This window comes from Pinus tabuliformis, chromosome X (genome assembly GCF_031772625.1).
Source record: "Pinus tabuliformis cultivar Carrire ecotype Pingquan chromosome X, CPIR1, whole genome shotgun sequence".
Classification (NCBI taxonomy): domain Eukaryota; kingdom Viridiplantae; phylum Streptophyta; class Pinopsida; order Pinales; family Pinaceae; genus Pinus; species Pinus tabuliformis.
Genome location: NC_142308.1, coordinates 590,930,488 through 590,950,283, shown reverse-complemented (window position 1 = coordinate 590,950,283; position 19,796 = coordinate 590,930,488). Strand labels below are relative to the sequence as shown.

The 19,796-nt window shown below is 38.1% G+C and overlaps 1 protein-coding gene across 1 annotated transcript in view; it reads left to right on the top strand.

Annotated features, from left to right (window-relative positions):
• The window catches only part of LOC149141400 (putative ATP-dependent DNA helicase CHR12), a 338,350-nt gene that overhangs the window by 116,756 nt on the left and 201,798 nt on the right, over positions 1–19,796 (top strand). Inside the window, exon 7 of the mRNA XM_089451231.1 lies at positions 15,789–15,853. Coding sequence (XP_089307357.1) covers positions 15,789–15,853 — 65 coding nt within the window. The remainder of the gene's footprint in view (positions 1–15,788; positions 15,854–19,796) is intronic.

Here is a 19,796-nt window from a genome sequence, read left to right as displayed (position 1 = left end):
GTGTATCCCTTCTATTAGGACACCCCCTAGCATAGTGACCAAACTTGTTGCAAATGAAGCATCTTCCCTTCCTTTCATTTTTGAAACTGGACCTTCCTTGACATTGCTTCTTTGAACCTACATTTTTCTTCTTTTTAGCATGAGCGGAGAATGCAGTAGGATCAGTCCTATTTGAAGGCATATCTAGTTCCATCATCCTTGTTTCTTCTTGAGAGCATCAAGTCGGCAATTCTTCAAAACTTGGAATCCTATCGTTGTTAAGAATAGTAGTGTTGAACACGTGCCATTCACGAGGGAGTCCTCCAAGCGCAATGAGGGTAAACTCCCTATCAGCAATAGCTTCTGCAATCGAATAAAGATCATTTTTGATCTCAGTAATCCTCATGAAGTAGGATTGAATATCTTCATTTTTTCCTTTCTTTATATCCTTTAGCGTGTTCTTGAGGAAAAGTATTTGATTAGCATTTCTAGATTTGAACATGCCAACTAACTTGTCATATATCTCCTTTGATATGTTCAAATCGGAAATGTAAGCAACTAAATGCTTATGAATAGAATCCCTGATGACCTTCTTGGCTTTGACTTCACCCTTCTTGTACTTGGTCTTAGCAGCAACCGATGCATTAGAAGGAGGTTTTGAAATCTTTCCCTGCACATAATCCATCACATCTTGCTCTTCTAATGTCAAATCAAGAGACATCTTCCATGCATGATAATCAAACTTATCATGAAGCTTATCATCAGACTTGAAGTAGGATGTGGAGGCCATTGATTCTTGTCTTTGATTAGTGATTGCTCTTCTCACTCTTGCTTGGGCTTTGTCTTCACCTTAGCTCTGATACCATGTTAATTTTAGGATAACAGTGGTATGTTCTATGCTTAGAGCAATTTTACTTCAATTTCTTTATAAACCCAATATCAATATCCAATTTAGAAATCACATCAACATGATAGTAAAATGCAGATAGAACATAAACAATAACAGTAAAAAACAAGCCAAGACAAGAGGACACAAGATATGGCACCAGCCAGGGACAAACCCCAATGTGGGGAAGCCCTTGATTAATTATTCTTATAATTCTTCAAAGTTCAGCAGAGAGAGAGTACAATGTATAATATTCACTTGCCCAATTATAGTGAAAATCTGATTAGTCAAATAACAAAAAAGAAAGCCCTAACCAAAAAATCAACGTTGGTCAACAGGGCAAAATTCTTTGTTAATTCAGCATGGTCAAACCCAGTCAACTTTGGCCTCCGACAACAAGTCTAATCAACCCAAAAACAGTTCGGAAAAGTCCAATCAAGCCTGGTCAACAATAGTCAACGTAGCAGCCAGCCCTAGCACAGTGAACGTTGGTCAAACAAAGGTTAAACTGCCTCGGATTTCATGCCCAGAACTGCGGCCTGCTCAAATAGAAATCCTCCACCCAAAACGACCCTCAAAACAGGTTAGCGCTTGGTCAACGCAAGTCAAAAACAACCTCTGCAATTTCGGTCAACTCTGGTCAATGGCTGGAACGGAAAACCCTTCCTTTTCTTCGCACGTGTGGAGAGCAGCCTTTGAATTTCATACACAATCAAATGAAGGAGAGAAGATTGTGAGTGAGTGAAGTGTCCAAATGAGGAGAAGCCACCATGTATTTATATGCAAACGTTGAGGATGAATAGACGTGACTGTTGGGCTTCTGAGCCTACATGAGTTTGCTGGCCAACCTTGACAATTTGTCCATAATCAAAATAAATTCATAATTTCATTTGTACATGTCAGAATGGGATGATCTTTAGATCAATCCTACACCTCTCAGAGAGAGGAATCCAAAAAAAATATGGGCTGCCTCATATGAGCTGTCCAATGTGAAGTTTGGCCTTAGTTGCCAAAATTAACAGATATCCTCTTCAATTTTTGTTTTGATACCTTTCTCGAGATTCGATCCTTGAGTGTCCCTTGATAAGATGCCCTTCCTTGACTTTGACACCTTAGCTCTGATCCCATTTTGAGAAATCTAGGGCATTAGTATTAGGTGATTTCTCTTTCATTAGTAATTGCTTGTGAATGCTTTTTACTTCTTTAGATTATTAGTGTTCTTCTTCAACAAACAATAACCAATGCATGAACATAAATAGACAAGTGACACAGAATGTAGGCTATCAGCCAGGGCCAAAACCTCTCACTCTTTGAGAGGAAAACCCGCACAAATTCTTCTTATAGAGATTAAAATTGACGAATATCAAGACCAAGACCCTTGACCAATTAGCCACTCCAAGACTAAGACACTAGTTCTCTTGACTGTCTTCTGCTTCTTTCTTCTTCTTCGTGACTCCTCTTCCTTCTCATCACTACTTCATCGAGAGCCTCCTCACTGCATGAACTATGATGGGAATGAAGCGAAGAGGCAACAAACCCTTCTCACTGTGGGAGCATCAAACTGTAAAGAAACCGAACTGTGAGCCCTTCAAACTCTTCTTCCCTTGTGGCAGCTTCAAACTAAAGTGACACCGAATTTGTCACTGTCATTATCGTTCGAATCTCAGAGATAGCATTGATATTATTTTTGCAAAGTCGTCTCCTTATCTGAGCTCCTGTCTTCTTACAATATACCCGACTTTGTCTCTTCTTTTGACACCTGATTTTGAGAGATATCCGAACCTTCCTTTACTACCTGTTTTCCGAAATCACAGAGAGACTACTGAATTTCTGATAGTGAATATCATCCGAAAATCTCATAGACAGATCCGAATTTTTCACTTTGTATATGCGAAGAGTCTACCCACGTATTTATAGTGGTTTGTCCATAAATAAGCAAACTTGACATTTCGAATAGACGTGTCTCCATATAAGGGGAGCCGACATGAGTTTCATTTATGTTTTGAGGCAGACTTCAAGAGCAGGAATAGTGATTGTCGTTGGAGGGCTTCTAGACATTTTCATAGAATCATATACATTGTTATATCCTCAAGAAGGGTTCTTCACACATGACATTGACTCTTTGACTTTAATGATAAATCCTAAGGCTTTCAATGGGAGCCACTAATAAATAAAATCTCTTGTTCATGAAACCCATGAAGCAAGCTTTACAAAAATAATTTTATTCTCTTTATTTCATCATTTACAAAGATCATAATTACATGTCATTATGAAGACTGAACCTAGTTACATTTTACAACAAAGTCACCTTATGTTCATCACTTAATCACTTCATACCTCTATGTCTCACATAGCACATCGTAACTCTCTTTCTCTCTCTTAATGGATATGTTCACTCTCTTTAAAGTCTTATCAAAAAAGATTCTCATACGCTTTCATTAATGCAAACATGAACTCTCTCTTATGCACTGATTAAGACATGGCATATTCCTCTTACTCACAATAAAAGCATGTCATAAAAGATTCCTCTTACACCTCCTTAATGCAATGAGATACAAAGGCATGTGTACCTCCTTAATTGCATGAGTTACAAAGGCTTGTGTACCTCCCTAAATGGAATATGAAACTCCTCCTCAAGGCATGCATATTGCTCCTTCCTTATGACCAAAATTTGTTGTTCCTCCTATATATGTATCTCATATCATCTCATTCTCACCATTTGTACATTATGAAAGAAGGATTCGAACTTGAGAGAGAAAGTTGGAGAGACTTGAAGAAGATTGTGAAAGAGAGAGACTTGGAGAGTAAGAGCAGAACTTGAAGGTTGATTCAATGTTTGCATCTGCTGCTGCTACTGGTGATCTTAACTTACTCATTCTCTTGATCTCTCAATGTACTTTGTATGTCTATTGAACAATTGATATCTAATAAAAGAATAATTTGGTTGGGTTTTCCCCTTGTGGATTTTGCCCTTGTCATTGGACCTAAATTCTCGGTGTCTTATCTTGCTCTTGGCTATCTTCAATTGTGTATTTGGTTTATGTTCTATCTATACTTGCTTAACTAATATTGCAACAAAAAAAGTTTTGGAATAAGTAATTGTTACAGCATAGAACATCACAATTTTAACACCAAACAATTCTGTCCCAAACTAGAACTTCATCGACCTAGCAGACTTCAACATGGTAGAACAAAAACATACCTTTTAGCAGACTTTTTCTGTCCTTCTCCTTCTCGGTCTCGTGCAATAACTCCTGTGAATTTCAACATTGGTAAGGACTTGTTTACAACCTACGTCAACCCTCCATTTCTTTCACAAATTACCAAAGAAAATAACTGTGCTATCCCTTCTACAAAGCTCCTCCCTTCTGTGCTATTACCTCGCCTTCCTTAAACTGCTGTTCTAACACTTTATGAGCACGAAAATAGTCTAGATCTGCTCTTCTACCACTTGGCCTACTCCCTACCAAAATCGACCATCCAACCAGTCATAAGAAAGACACAACCAATTCCTTTCTTACCTTCGACTAGGCACCAATGATTTGCGACCATCTGGGAAATGGCTTCTCCCTAAGATGCTCACTCTTGTGCTGAGCTTAATTCTGTTCCGCGCTTTGATACCATGTAGAAAGTCCATGAAAATCTGCAACTGCTCTAATGAACAATCTAAAAGCAGGTTTCTTTTCATTAGGACACATATTTTCTCTACTTATTTCTAGCGGAATAGGAACAAAACAAACACAGTCACTCAATAATGAAGACACAAAAATTTCTAGGGAACCCAACTGGGAAAATCCCTTTGTTTGTTTGAAAATTTTATTGATAGAAGAATGAACATTAGATCTCTTACAATACAATATTGTTTTCATGAAAACACAATGGTTCTCCTTGCCTGAACTAGGCTTGAAACACCTGCAAGTAGCCTGATCCTGCCTCCCTATTTCTATGCACATAGGTTGCTCCTATTATTTAGGGAATTCTCCCTAAATCCTTGCGCAAATCCCAAGGGAAATTCCTCCTCAAATCTGCACACAAGCTTCTCTTGCATGCTCTTCCTCTCACAAGCTCACACACACAAACCTGTGCTCTCTATTGCTTTGTCTCACCAACTCGTGCTCACAAAACAATGATGTACAATGGTGCCTTCGTCCTCCTTATAAGAAATTCACATAGGCTAAATTTGGCAAGTTGTATTTTAGGAAGTCGACTTGTGATTGATGAGTTAACTGAGTCAAACTGACTCTTGTAACTCCTCTAGTCTCAATTTAGAATTGAACTCAATCACTTGTTGTTTTCCCAATCAAACTTGCAGTAGAAGACAACAAATTGAGCCTTCCACTGCTGCATATCGGTCAAGCTACTTCGTGAACTATCCTAACATATAGGAATTTGTCTTAAATTTTAGGAACTTGTGCGTGCTAAGGAAAGTTGCTTCTTGGTCTCTTTGACTAAAGCACAAGTCAAAGAAGGACCTTTCTCATTACTATTTTCAACAAAAAATACAGTGACTGGAATTTTCAACTTGGCCCCACTGGAATAATTTGGCCCAAGGAAAATTAGCTAATTGGAAATCGACCTCTGAACAAAATCAGTCCACCTCTCACCAAAAAACGGCCTCTGTGCCTTGTTCTCACTTGGCATTTGTGCACTTTGCCTTTGTGCACACACAACTCGGCCCTGGAAAATAGGTCTTCCTAGCGACTGTGCCTCCTCCTCACTTCATCAAATTCGGCCTCTCCAATTCCCAGCAAATCAGCTTCCTGGAAACACCCCATAATTATTCTTGTATTCTTCTTCCTCCTCCTTAGTCGAAATGAGCCTCATGCTCTAGAGAATTCGCTCCCTCCTTCTTGAGAAAATCGCTTTCCCAAAGAATGCTGTAGCTGCCTCTCTCTCTTGTGTTCTTGTGTCTTCACCTATATGCTAGGCTTGTTTTATAATCTTCATTGGCCCCAAATACCTATTGAAGAAAGTGTAACTAGGTTCGGTCTTCATAATGACACATTCCAATGTAAATGATGTAAATTGTATCTAGCAAAAAATATTTTGTGAATTTGAGTCATGGGTTTCATGCTCAAAAATGTATTTGTTTTAGTAGCTCTCATTATGAGCTCTAGGCTAGGTGATAGGTTTGTGTCATTGATGTAAATGTTTACACTTCAAGATGTACAATGTATGACTCCAAGATCAAGGGTAGAATCATGGTGCAAGACTGCTTCCAAGTCAAGATTGAAAGGCTAGAAATTAACCCCTCCAAACGAATATGGAAGGTGCAATGTATTTTCGGCATAAATATATATTTATATTTGAGTGTTCACGTCGGCTTTATATCACATTTATGTCAGCCTAGAGGCATGTTATGTCGACCTAATGAAGAACCCTCATACGCTATAAATATAAGGCCTCTCCTCATCTATTTGGATCATCATCACAAGATCAATTGGGTCTCACTCTATGCGAAGAAGTCTGTCCAAGAGTGCAAAGTAAGGGAGCAACAGAAGAAGTCCATCCTCAACCACAGAGAAGCCTGTCCATAGTTGTAGAAGTCTGTCACATGTGCGAGGGTAGGACATCACTTAATCTGCCCTCATCATCAAGGAAACATCTCGGTCTTGGATCTATCTTAAAAGGCAAATTCATGGGAAGAAGAACGATTTTTGAAGCAAGGGTTTAGGAGGGCTAAAAGAGCCCTAAACCCTCCACACGTGCGATGGTACTAATCACCATTAGGGTTGTGTTACAGTCCCATAACATCTTTATGATTAGAGCTGATTTGAAGCCTAAAGGATTCAGTTGTATGCCTAGAAGAAATCTACTAGCCTAGCGAAGCAAGGAGAAGGGTTCTAGACCTAGTGGATCATCCACACGTTGGAAAAAAAGTGTCATCTTCAGATCTGTTGCTAGGGTTTCTAAACAGTCTTCTTGAAGAGAGCAGATCATCTTGTTGAAAGCAAGTGTAAAAGAGATCTACTAGGCTAGTGGATTATTTTGGACAAAGGAGACTTGGAAGGAGAAGAGTAAGGGAGAAGGCAGTCAGATCATCCATCCATGAGAGCAGATCCGATCCATGGGACAGCAGGTCAAAGAATTACAGTAGCAAAATGATCTAGCCTTGATCTTGGAGTCACATTGGCAAGAAGGGTCTTGTATTGGTCTTGGAAATTTTGTCAAGTGAAGATATCATAAGAAGAATTACTGTGGGTTTTTTGTTAGGTCCCTATACTACTAGTGCAACTCCTTATTGTTATTAGTACAACCCCCTTATTATATTGTTGTGCCCATGTAGTCCCCATATTGTTATTATTGTGCCCCATAGAAGCCCACTATTGTTATTATTGTGCCCTTACATTATTATTGTTATGTTGGATTTGATTATATTATGACCCCTTAGACTCCTATATACAGAAAGGAGGTCTTGTTAGTTGTATCATCCAGGATTTGTTCATTTGTGTAATGTAAAGGAGGTTGCCCGCTCAAAGAGGGTTATTTCTAAGGTGTTCATCTATCTCTTCTATCTTTTTGTGAGCTGGTTTCATAACATTTGGTATCAGAGCTGTGGATTCTAGGGTTTCACTGCTCTAAAACAGGCCATCGTGGAATTTTCGCTATAACATTTGGTATCAGACCTTTGGATTCTAGGGTTTCGCTGCTCCAAACAAGTCATCGTGCCATTTTCACTATAACTTTTTTGTTTTTTTTTGTTTTGTTCTTCTGCGACGTTTCAGAAGCTAGAAAAACCCATTTGGTCCGAAATAGTTCTGAACTTCATGTCCAAATTTCAGAGCTTTTTGCGCTATATTTGCAGAGATATGATCTGAGGAAGTTGGCATTTTTGCAGACTCCCGAATTACATTCCAAATAGGTGACCTGAGGACAATCGTCATAACTTTTGTTTTGAGAATCAAATTAAAATTTTGTAAGAATTTATAGAAAGCGGACAGACTGTAGTTGTTTGGGTACCATTTTCAGAACCTAAGGGTGAAACAGTGACCCGCGGCACGTCATACAAGTTCGCTCTACTGAACAAGTCTATAATCAGGTCACCGTGGGAGATTTGGTATAACTCTTCCTTGGAGAATCCAATCTTGATCAGACTTGTGGCATTGGAAAGAGGATACAGAGAGCTACCGTAAGAAGAAATTTCAGAAGTTGGAGATCTGCAATAACAGAGTTACAGTCGTTTCAATATCGAGCTCCTATAATCAAGAAAATGTGATATGAGGAAGTTTTATGGCAAGGATCTGGTAAATTGGATACTACAGATGGAGCAATATTTTGATCTACATGGTGTACCACTGTTACAAAATGTATCTATTGCATTTTCATATTTAGAACCGGATCAATTTTTATGGTATAAAAGGCTTTGTTCTCGTAAACAACTTGTTACGTGGTCAATTTTCACGGAGGAAATGATAGCACATTATGAGGATACAAAGAGCAACACCTTCTTTAGAGCAACACCACAACAATTGGAAGAAAAAAGAGAAAAAAGGGCTTTGTTACAAAGTGGAAAGCAAAATTATGGCAACAAGGAAGTCTACCCCCCACAACTATAAAGATGTAAGTGTTGTTTCTCCTAGCCTTCCACAACCTACAAGGGTTACACCACAACAATTGGAAGAGAAAAAGAGAAAAAGGGCTTTGTTACAATTGTGATAACAAATACACTAAAGGTCATAAGTGTGCTGAGAACAAATTATTTTACATAGATTATGAAGAGGAGGAAGAAAAGGATCAAGAAACATCAAAAGAAGAGGATATACACCAGGAACCCACCCTAGAGAAAGAAGAAATGAATCCGGCCATATCTTTTAAAGCATTGGAAAGAGTTACCATTCCTCAAACTCTCAAGATAGAAGGACATATCAAGAAGAAAAAGGTTCAAGAAGTGAAAGATCACATCGAGAAAGAAGAAATGAATCCGACCATATCTTGTAATGCATTGGCCGGAATCACCAGTCCTCAAACTATCAGTATAGAAGGACATATAAAGAAGAAAAATGTTCAAGAAGTGAAAGATCACATCGAGCATCAAGAAATGAATCCGACCATATCTTATAATGCATTGGAAGAAATTACCACTCCTCAAACTATCAAGATAGAAAGACATATCAAGAAGAAAAAGGTAATAGTGTTGATTGATTCGGGTAGTACCCATAATTTAATTCATTCTAATATAGCCAAGGAATTGAATTGCTTCCTATATCCAGCACCAAAGTGTCAAGTGATGGTTGTAGGTGGAGGAATCATAAATTGCTCTGGAAAGTGCCATAATATCAAGCTATCCATGGGAGAATATGTATTGAATAGCCCAATGCTTTCCATTCCAATGGGTGGTGTTGATGTTTTACTAGGAGTCCAATGGCTACAATCTTTGGGTACGATAGCTTTTAATTTTCAAGAATTTTTTTGAAATTTCTTTGGGAAGAAAAGGAAGTTGAATTGAGGGGTATCGAAGGGAGACCGGGCAAGATAATCAACTCTAACAGCATGACAAAACTTCTAAATAAAGAACAAAGGGGCGTAATTGCACAATTATGTTCACTAGAGGATCCCACATTGAAATCATGTATTTTTCTAGATCGCGAAAACATTTTGGACAATCATTGCAAGGTATTTGAGACTCCCAAAGGCCTCCCACCTATTCGTCATCATGATCATGCTATTCATTTGGTTCCAGGAAGTGTTCCTCCAAACATCAGGCCTTACAGATATCCATGTGCCCAAAGGAGTGGGAACTTATTGAAAAGTTGCAGAAGATCCCCGTTCAAACAATATTGCGAGAACTTGACAAGGAAGGAAAAATCATATTGGAACTTGAAGCAGCTATAGAACCGATAAATCGACAGCTATGAAATAGATCAATTTCAGAGTATTTCATCAAATGGAAGAACTTACCCGCTGAAAATTCCACATGGGAGGAAAAGAATTTATACAGAAGCATCAAGAACTACTCAAGCGTTGAGGACAACTCTTTTTGAAGGAGAGGGGCATGTTAGGTCCCTATACTACTAGTGCAACCCCTTATTGTTATTAGTACAACCCCCTTATTATATTGTTGTGCCCATGTAGTCCCCATATTGTTATTATTGTGTCCCAAAGAAGCCCATTATTGTTATTATTGTGCCCTTACATTATTATTGTTATGTTGGATTTGATTATATTATGACCCCTTAGACTCTTATATATAGAAAGGAGGTCTTGTCATTTGTATCATCCAGGAATTGTTCATTTGTGTAATGTAAAGGAGGTTGCCCCCTCGAAGAGGCTTATTTCTAAGGCATTCATCTATCTTTTCTATCTTTTTTTGAGCTGGTTTCATAACATTTTTCCTCTCAGAGTTGGAGAGGTTTTTGCCTTGGCTGCTGCCTATATATTGTGTTACTCTTCTTTTATTTATCATGCATGATAGCTGGTTGATGAAGTTAATAATCTATAACATATAAAAGATCTTGTTTGAATAAATCTAAAGGCAAATTTACTTCACAAGCAATTATCAAGATAGAGAAATCATTAACTTCTCAAGCCCTTGGATTTCTCAACATGGTATCAGAGGGAAGTTAGCAGATCAAGGAAGGGATGATAAAGCACAGGCAAGGCAACTGAAGTGGAAGGCAGAGCAAGATTTAGAATTCAGAGACATATTCTGAAACTCCAAGATCTATCAAAGTAAGGAATCTATAAGAGGAAGATATCAAGAACCCTCTTACTTTTGTTGAAAAGCAGATCCTCAAGGATAAGGCAAGCATATCTCTAGTTCCCTAGCATTCAAGGGTAGTCAAGCTTCCTCAAGCTCCTTCAAGGCAGCCATCTAAAGTCAAGCTTCAAGGATCATTACATCAAGTATGTATCTTATTGATTTGAGCAAATCTAATCTTGAAGAGGATGTCTTCTTGCAAGGAAAGCAATAAGTTAGTTGGTGTTGCCAACTTCCTTGCTTAGAAGAAGAGGACTGTTCTCACTTTGAAAGAACAAGAAGTTATTGATTATGTACAAAAGAAAATTACTGCTCCTTCTGATAGTCAAGAACTAGCTAAGCATAACAAGAGTGAAGTGAGAGCTTAAAAGATTCTCATAGAATCTATCAAGGACTCTCTAATTCCTTATATAACCAAGCTTGAAACAACCAAAGAGATCTATGACAAACTGATAGGTTTATTCTCCGTCAGCACCACAGGAGAAGGGATCTCTCTGAGGAATGAGTTATGCAAAATGAAGATCAACAAAGAAGAAGGTATAACTTCATATTTCATGAGGGTCTCTGAAATAAGAGATCAGTTGCAGGAACGAGGAGAAATCATGTCTGATCAAGAGATGACTGCGATAGTGCTGAATGCATTACCTGAGGAGTGGGGAAACTTTACAACAAACATATGGGCCAAGAAGGAGGCATCCTCACTCAATGACTATGGACAATATGCAAAGTGGAAGAAGCCTGATTAAATGCCAAGGAAGATATTGCAGTTGGATCCAAAGAGCAAGCATTTGTTGCCAGGTTTAAAAGAAAAGGGAAGTTCGGAAAGTTTGAAAGATCTAGTCACCAGCGACATCCCAAGAAAGACATGTCAAAGATCCAATGCTTTGAATGTCATGAATATGGATACTACCGAAGTGATTGTCCCAAGCGAAAGAAAAATGGCAAGAGGAAATATGAAGCAGCTCATATTGCTCAGGAAACTCAAGACAATGAAAAGAAGCCGAAGAAGGACAAGCTTGAGGATCTTTACTATGATTAAAAGATCACCTCTTGTTTTCTTTCATAGGTCTTAGTTAGCATAGCATGTTGTGATTCATGAACATTCTTATGTGTTAGAAAATGAACTGATTATGGATTTGGTAACATCCATGGATGAACTATTGATGAACGAGGATATGTTGAATCCTCTGGAAATACTATTAATGGTTATGATTAATGTACATTGTATTCCTTTATGCAAGGATTCTAAGTAGAAATGAAATTGTTATGTGTAGGAAATTATAAGATGAGAACATCTTGGTTCTCCGAATCTTTGAAGAATTCTACAAGCAAACATCCTCTGTAAAGAATCCAGGTCAATGGTGCTTATCAACTACATTGCAGGTCAAAGATCTCTGAAGAAGTTTGCTGCAAGAATCATGATATGATTCAAGACAAATGAGGTATGTATATTTTGTTTAATATTATAATATCATGTCACATGGTTGCAGGTGGCATGGATCAAGCATGATCAAGAGAAAAATAATCTCCTCCTCTGAAAGGTTTAAAGATGAAATCAACATAATATGTCCTCATATGAAGTATGAGGTAGTTGACTACATTTAAGGAACTCTGATTGGAAGCCCCTAGGAAGGAAAGGTGTAAGGATGATAGAAATCGTGAAGCAGTCAACATCCAAAGAATATTTGATGAGGAAATCTCCTAGAAAGATATAGAGACTTGGATAGAAGTCTGAAAAGTTGAAGAACCTTGACTACAAAGATGTGTCAACATGTATGCAGGATGTTGATATTTACAAGGAGATGTCACTAGAAAAAGGCTATCACCAAAAAGGTAGTATGTGATTGATTTTTGGTTTCTGAATTTTTAGATAAGTCTGGGTATATATGCAGGGCCTTGGTAAGAAGAGTTGTGAAGGATGTCACAACTATGTACCTCGAGATATAGAGCAATCACCGCTGAAATAAAGGTGGAGCTAGATGGCCCTATGAAGGAAGCTCCAGATGCAGATCCAAGGAGGATGCTTTCCAGGAGAGAAGGAATGACATGATGGATGGCTAAACCCTACATATGAAGAAATTAATGACATCAAGGTGTTGGATCATCATTCAACTAGAAGACCCTATAAAGCACTGATGATAGAGTCCCTGGTTAAGAGTGAGCTCTGGAAGATTCCTATGAGTAAAGGAACATGAGTAAGTTTTTGAGCAAAGAGAAACTTGGAACTCATCCCTGGTTAAGAGGGAGAGTTAGACACGACATTCTTATCTTCAGGTTGAAAGAAAGAATGGAGGATTGTGTAATTATCTGGCATCCGACACTCTTTGAGGATGTGGTAGGGCATCCAAGACAAGAGTGGGCAAGAGGACCGATATTCTTGAGCACTGGGAACCCAAGATGAGAATAGTCCTAGTAGGGCATACTCGGAGAACATCCGGATGGGTATGACCCCAAGAGAGACAATGATGATATGTGTCTATCAGTCATTGGTCTTGCCAACATTGTGCTCTGATCTAATTGAGAGATAGAGCTATTAGTCAAGGCCTTGCTATATGGAAACAATGTTGGTTGGAATGATGCTATAACAGATGGATTGAAAATCCGATCTTCTTATGAGAATTCTTCTGTGAACTTGAAAAATTGTCCAAGGACCATGTATGTATGAATACCTCCCTAGTTAAGAGGGAGTGTTGAAGAAAGTGTAACTAGGTTCGGTCTTCATAGTGACACATTCCAACGTAAATGATATAAATTGTATCTAGCAAAAATATTTTGTGAATTTGAGTCATCGGTTTCATGCTCAAAAATGTATTTGTTTTAGTAGCTCTCATTATGAGCTCTAGGCTAGGTGATAGGTTTGTGTCATTGATGTAAATGTTTACACTTAAAGATGTACAATGTATGACTCCAAGATCAAGGGCAGAATCATGGTGCAAGACTCCTTCCAAGTCAAGATCAAAAGGCTAGCAATTAACCCCTCCAAACGAATATGGAAGATGCAATGTATTTTCGGCATAAATATATATTTATATTTGAGTGTTCACGTTGGCTTTATTATCACATTCACGTCGTCCTAGAGGCATGTTATGTCGGCCTAATGAACAGCCCTCATACGTTATAAATATAAGGCCTCTCCTCATCTATTTGGATCATCATCACAAGATCAATTGGGTCTCGCTCCATGCGAAGAAGTCTGTCCAAGAGTGCGAAGTAAGGGAGCTGCAGAATAAGTCTGTCCTCAACTGCAGAGAAGCCTGTCCATAGCTGTAGAAGTTTGTCACATGTGCGAGGGTAGGGCATCGCTTAATCTGCCCTCATCATCAAGGAAAAATCTCAGTCTTGGGTCTATCTTAAAGGTAGATTCATGGGAAGAAGAACATTTGCTGAAGCGAGGGTTTAGGAGGGCTAGAAGAGCCCTAAACCCTCCACACGTGCAAAGGTACTGATCACCATTAGGGCTGTGTTACAGTCCCATGACATCTTCATGATTAGCACTGATTTGAAGCTAAAGGATTCGGTTGTATGCCTAGAAGAGATCTACTAGCCTAGCGAAGCAAGGAGAAGGTTTCTAGACCTAGTGGATCATCCACACGTGGGAAGAAAAGTGTCATCTTCAGATCTGCTGCTAGGGTTTCTAAACAGTCTTCTTGAAGAGAGCAGATCATCTTGTTGAAAGCAAGTGTTGAAGAGATCTACTAGGCTAGTGGATTAATTTGGACAAAGGAGACTTGTAAGGAGAAGAGGAAGGGAGAAGGCAGTCAGATCATCCATCCATGAGAGCAGATCTGATCCATGGGACAGCAGGTCAAAGAATTACAGTAGCAAAATGATCTAGCCTTGATCTTAGAGTGACATTGGTAAGAAGGGTCTTGTATTGGTCTTGGAAATTTTTTCAAGTGAAGATATCATAAGAAGAATTACCGTGGGTTTTTCCTCTCAGAGTTGGAGAGGGTTTTGCCCTGGCTGCTGCCTATATCTTGTGTTACTGTTCTTTTATTTATCATGCATGATAGCTGGTTGATGAAGTTAATAATCTCTAACATATAAAAGATCTTGTTTGAATAAATCTAAAGGCAAATTTACTTCACAAGCAGTTATCAAGATAGAGAAATCATTAACTTCTCAAGCCCTTGGATTTCTCAACAATCCCTAACCCTAATCTCCCCTCTAGAAGATTTGGAGATCAATGGTTGAGATTGTTTCCAGGTCACTTAAATTAAATTATTTATCCTTGGAAAAAGACTTAATAGTCCACAATAATTAATTGAGTTTAATTATTGTACTGTTCCCAAGTTAGACTTAGGAAAGAAGACATAAATCACTAACTTCACCAAGCAAGCTCCTAAAGAGGCAATAAATCATGTTTCACATGCTAAGACACCAAGCCTATGCAGAAGACCTTCTGAAGCTACCACAAGCTTCAACAGTTACATCTCCACAAGATATGTTTAACTATTCGAGGTTTATGATAATTCACACCACAGCTATTTGTGTAGCCAGAGTAATGGAGGTTAGTTTTGAAATTATTTATCTGCTAGATCTGTAACAAATAAATACAAAAGCAATTCAATAATATCTTTCAGCTGTCTGTCATTAGGAAGCCAGCGAGCAGTTGGTTCAAAGTCGTTTCTTTTTTCCTAGAGTTATTGAGCCAAGATTGGGCTTTGAGGAGAAAATAGCTTTGGTCAATATCCAGGTTGATCATATCATGCATATTCAATGTTCACCCAACCAATGCAACTGTATTCAACCTTATCTCTGTTACTCCTATGAATAGTATGATTTCATTTAGAAATAAACTGGGGAATGACTTGCCTTTGAGTTGCATCAGTACAGATTGAAATGCTTGTTGTATTAATAGAAACATGAGGTAGTATACCATATGCGTGTATACACTTTGTGCTTATCAAGTTGTTGTGTGTCTGAGTCTCTTCCTAAGCATATAGTTGGTTAGACCTGGTTATGATAATAATCTTCACATATAATAATTGAATCCTAATTTCAAAACACAATCCACAGAGGAACTGAGTCTGTCATGATTCAGTATTGAAAATGATCTGAATCCTTGGTTACTGTTTTTCTTTTTCTTTTTCCGAGTATATTATGCAAGAGATGCAGTAAAAGTTTGCATTGGAACCTTGTTTGGTATTGATTGTTGATGCTTTTTCTCTCTTGGATGCTGGATATTCTGTTGTTTTCACATGGTTTTTTATTTTTTGAGTTCAGAATTACCATCAAAGAGAGGAGATGACTTACAAACAAAGAGTTTGCTCGAGCTGTATGGTCTTAAGGTATGTTCATAAGAATATAAATGCTTGTAAATTGCAGTTATTTACTTGAACCTTTAGCTGGCATTTGTAGGGAGGTCATATTTGTTAGGATTAAGTTTATGCATCTAATTGCAGAATGGCACTACTGTATGGACTGCATAAGTGTTGTTAATCATTTGTGAGAGCAATTTAGGGTCTAGAAGCCCAAATTCCAATTGGTGAAATTCATGCGAGACTATGATTTTTGTGTTCCAGTGTGAAATCTGCCTTGATAAAGGGAACAGGGCAGCAAGCTTGTAACACAAGCTACACATTTGTGCAATTTCTATTGCTATTCATTAAAAGAAACAATATATAGACCCTCTAAAATATTTAATAAACCAGAAGTTTAGAATTGCCGGAAATTTATCGACTGTCTTACCATTCTGATTATGTACTAAATCAAGTTTAATAGAGAACACAGTCCAAACCTAGACTTCTTGATCCGGACATTGTTCAATTCTATTTTTTCGGTGAGTTGTTCATTAGTATATCAAGAAAAGATGTTACAGTCTTCATAGTATGATAATATGATTATACCATGAACTTGAAAAATGAAAATAGCTATGGCTAAAATTTTCAAAACGTTGATTGTTCAAAAAGGCTGCAAATTTAACTTGTAAAAATGCTATGAAAATATGTGCATTTGGATATGGTTACAAAAAAGCAAGCCACATAGCAATCACTACGAGCTAAGAATTGTCTTTAAAGGCCTTAAAATAAAAGCTAGCAAAGTTCCCTTAGATCATAAGTCTTGTCAAAATTGTCACCTGGGCATACAGCAAATAGTTTCAGAAAATTTTGATGAAAAATGATGATTCTTTCGGAAAAAATGGAAATATTCCTTTTTGAATTTCATTTGTTTGTGTATCATGTTCAGAATTAATTGGTTGCAAAGAAGAGGAAAAGACCAGGCTGAATTTGTCTGTGGATCCTTCCATAACATGTTCCTTAATGGGAATTGAGGGATAGTCAGTGACTGATAGTGCAAGGATGAAGAAGAGTATAAGAACAGTGCAGGCATGATAAATAACGCCATTGTAAGGTCTGGAAGGGGAGTGGGTGGGTACAATGATACAAAGTTACAAACAATGCACTGATAACTCTGCAATTTATTTTTCTTCCCCCTTTTGTTTCCTTTCTATTTCTGCCTTTTCTCTTCTTCTTTCTCTGCTTCATATTTTCTTTTCTTTCTCCCTTGTTATTCTTTCTGTGTATTTTCTTCTTCTAATTTGGTGTCTTGTTCCTCTTTTCTTCGACAAGCATTCTTCTTTTCCTCGACAATTCTACTTGCGACCAAGATCAAAAGCATAGTCTTCATTTAAAGTTTGCTTTTTCATTTTACCTGAAGTACAGCTGTGTTGGTCAGCCTCTATCCATTCTCTTACATGGCAAAAATTTGCATTCATTTGATTGGAAGGAAAATTTCATTTAAAGTTTACTTTTTCATTTTACCTCATGTGCAGTTGTGTTGGTTAAGATCTGTTGACCATGGCTCTATCCATTTTCTGACATGAAAAACAATTGCATTAATTTGATTAAAGGAAGATTCTATGAGGAGAGTTTGTGGGTAGTTGCTGATTGAATTGGCTGCAATGAGTTGACAATTTTTGTTTGACATTATAAAGAATGAGCTGTGGATAGTTTATCTGTGTATGTGATGACTGTAGTCCTTTTATTGCGCAAATTATTATGCTTTGTATGGTCCATGGTTTATCTGAAATTGGTAACTGGTGTTTTCAATGCCATTCAGTTTTGCAAGGACAATTTAGTAATTTATGCTTTCCTAGAAATAAGGGAACAACGTAATTTGTGCTTTCTTTAAACATATCAGGAACAGCTAGCTTAATCTATATCTATTAATTATAATACTCCTACCAAATAGGGTATTTAAGTTTTAGATTCTTTGGTTTTCTCTGTTTATTTTACGTTTAGCCTGTACCTGGGCTACAGCCTAGGAAATGGTCAGCATTGTGTCCCTTGGCAAACATAGGAGGTAAGATTACCTTCCATTCCTGTAACATTAATATATGGTACAATTTGCGTAAATATTCTCTGTTGATCGAAAATTGGAAATGAATCTGTATCTGGATGTGGATGGATATGGATGCACTAGAATCCTGACATGGGGTAATGATGCAGCACTCATTTCGTCAAAAAAAAATCATGAACCAGAAGCATAGAAAATTTAGATCTCTGAATATATATATTAGTCCAAATTTCTAACACCATGCCATCGCCCCAAACCTAGATTGCCTATCCATATTCTCCCATGCAACTGACCTGCCATTAAAATATTCCCAGGCAACCTTCCACCCATATCCCCCCCAACCTTCATGTCTCATTTGCTTTGAGAAAGATATCAAGAGAGCAGCTAGAGTTTCTGAGTATGAACAGAGTGGCAAAAGAAGGAAGGCCTATAGGCTGGATTCCTTAAGCATCATATTTGATCTCTTGACTCACACATTGCTAATTGTTTTATCCTTCTGATATGTTCTGGTTTCCACCATTCCTAGACTAGACACATCATCCACCCGATCCACAAATTAGGGAGTAGCTCCAGTTTGAACAACTATCGAATTATCATGGTTGGACATACATTCTCTAAGCTTTATGCCACACCTTATGGCCAGAGGATGAGTTAGTTTCCACCTGGAGTACGAGATGACGTAGTGTATCCTCACACCTGGAGCCATATTGAGGAGGCCCCCATCGCTCTTTGAAAACGCATTGCTTTTATATAGACCTTCTGAAAGCAATTGACACAGTGTCAAGAGAGGCACTATTCGAAAGGCTTCATGACATCAACATATTTGAGGCCCTACTAGAGGCCATTACGAGGTTGTATGACTTGGTTTTGGGTCACCTCTAGATGATACATATTCTTTCTAACTTCATCCAAGAATACCCTTGGGGTAAAGTAAGGGTGCCCTTTTTCGTTGACTTTCTTTGGGACCAAAATTGATGAATTGTAGTCTTTCTGGCATGAGCACGTCTAGGAGGGAGATGGATGCCCATTATACATTAAGTGTTGATTTCCCTACTCCTTTTTGCCAATGAATTGATCTTGTTTGCCTCTAATCCAAATGGCATATAGAGGTAGACTTATGCTCTAGCCAACTTTTGTGATCTTCGACTGTTGGTAGTTAACTTGGGCAAAACCACGGTTATGATCCGCAATTATTTGAAAAACTTTATTTTTTCTAGTTTTAGGGGGAAGATATTGAGATTGTGACAACTTATGCCTGTTGAGAAATCTAAAGGGCTTCAATTAGGATGATTTCTATTAAACTTGATAACTCCTTGTGATCTCTTTTTACTTTTTCTTAATTATTAGATTCTTCTCTTATTATTATTACGTTGTTCTTATCATCAAACAACTACGAAAACAACAAGATCAAGAGTACACAAGAACACAGGATGTAGGTTGCAAGCTAGGGCCAAAACCTCTCCACTTGAGAGGAAAACCCACAAATCTCCTCTTCTTATAGATTCTTCAAATGACGAATTCCAAGACCTCTAGACCAAGATCAATACCCTTCCAAGACCAAGCTAGACCTTCTTGATGATGTGCTCCTTCTATCCAAGTCAATCCCAGTCAAATCTCTTCGAGCTGCACAACTTTGACCGCCAACTACAGAATTTCAGCCTCTATTGCAGGTCTGAAATTTTCGGCCCCTGCAACAGCCACTGCTTCCACACGTGTGAGCAATTCTAGGGCTTCCAAAGCTTCCTTTGACCTTCGCTTGGGTTGCTTCTCCTTCTAGGGCTTGTAGGTGACCTAATAGTCCTTTCTTTGACCTTCTTTCTGCAATTTCCTCAACTTTGACTTTGCAACATCAAAACCCTAGCCTTCTTTTTTTGCACGTGTGAGAGAGAGAGAGATTGAAATAACCCAAACCTTCGCCCTCCATCCTTCTTCCTT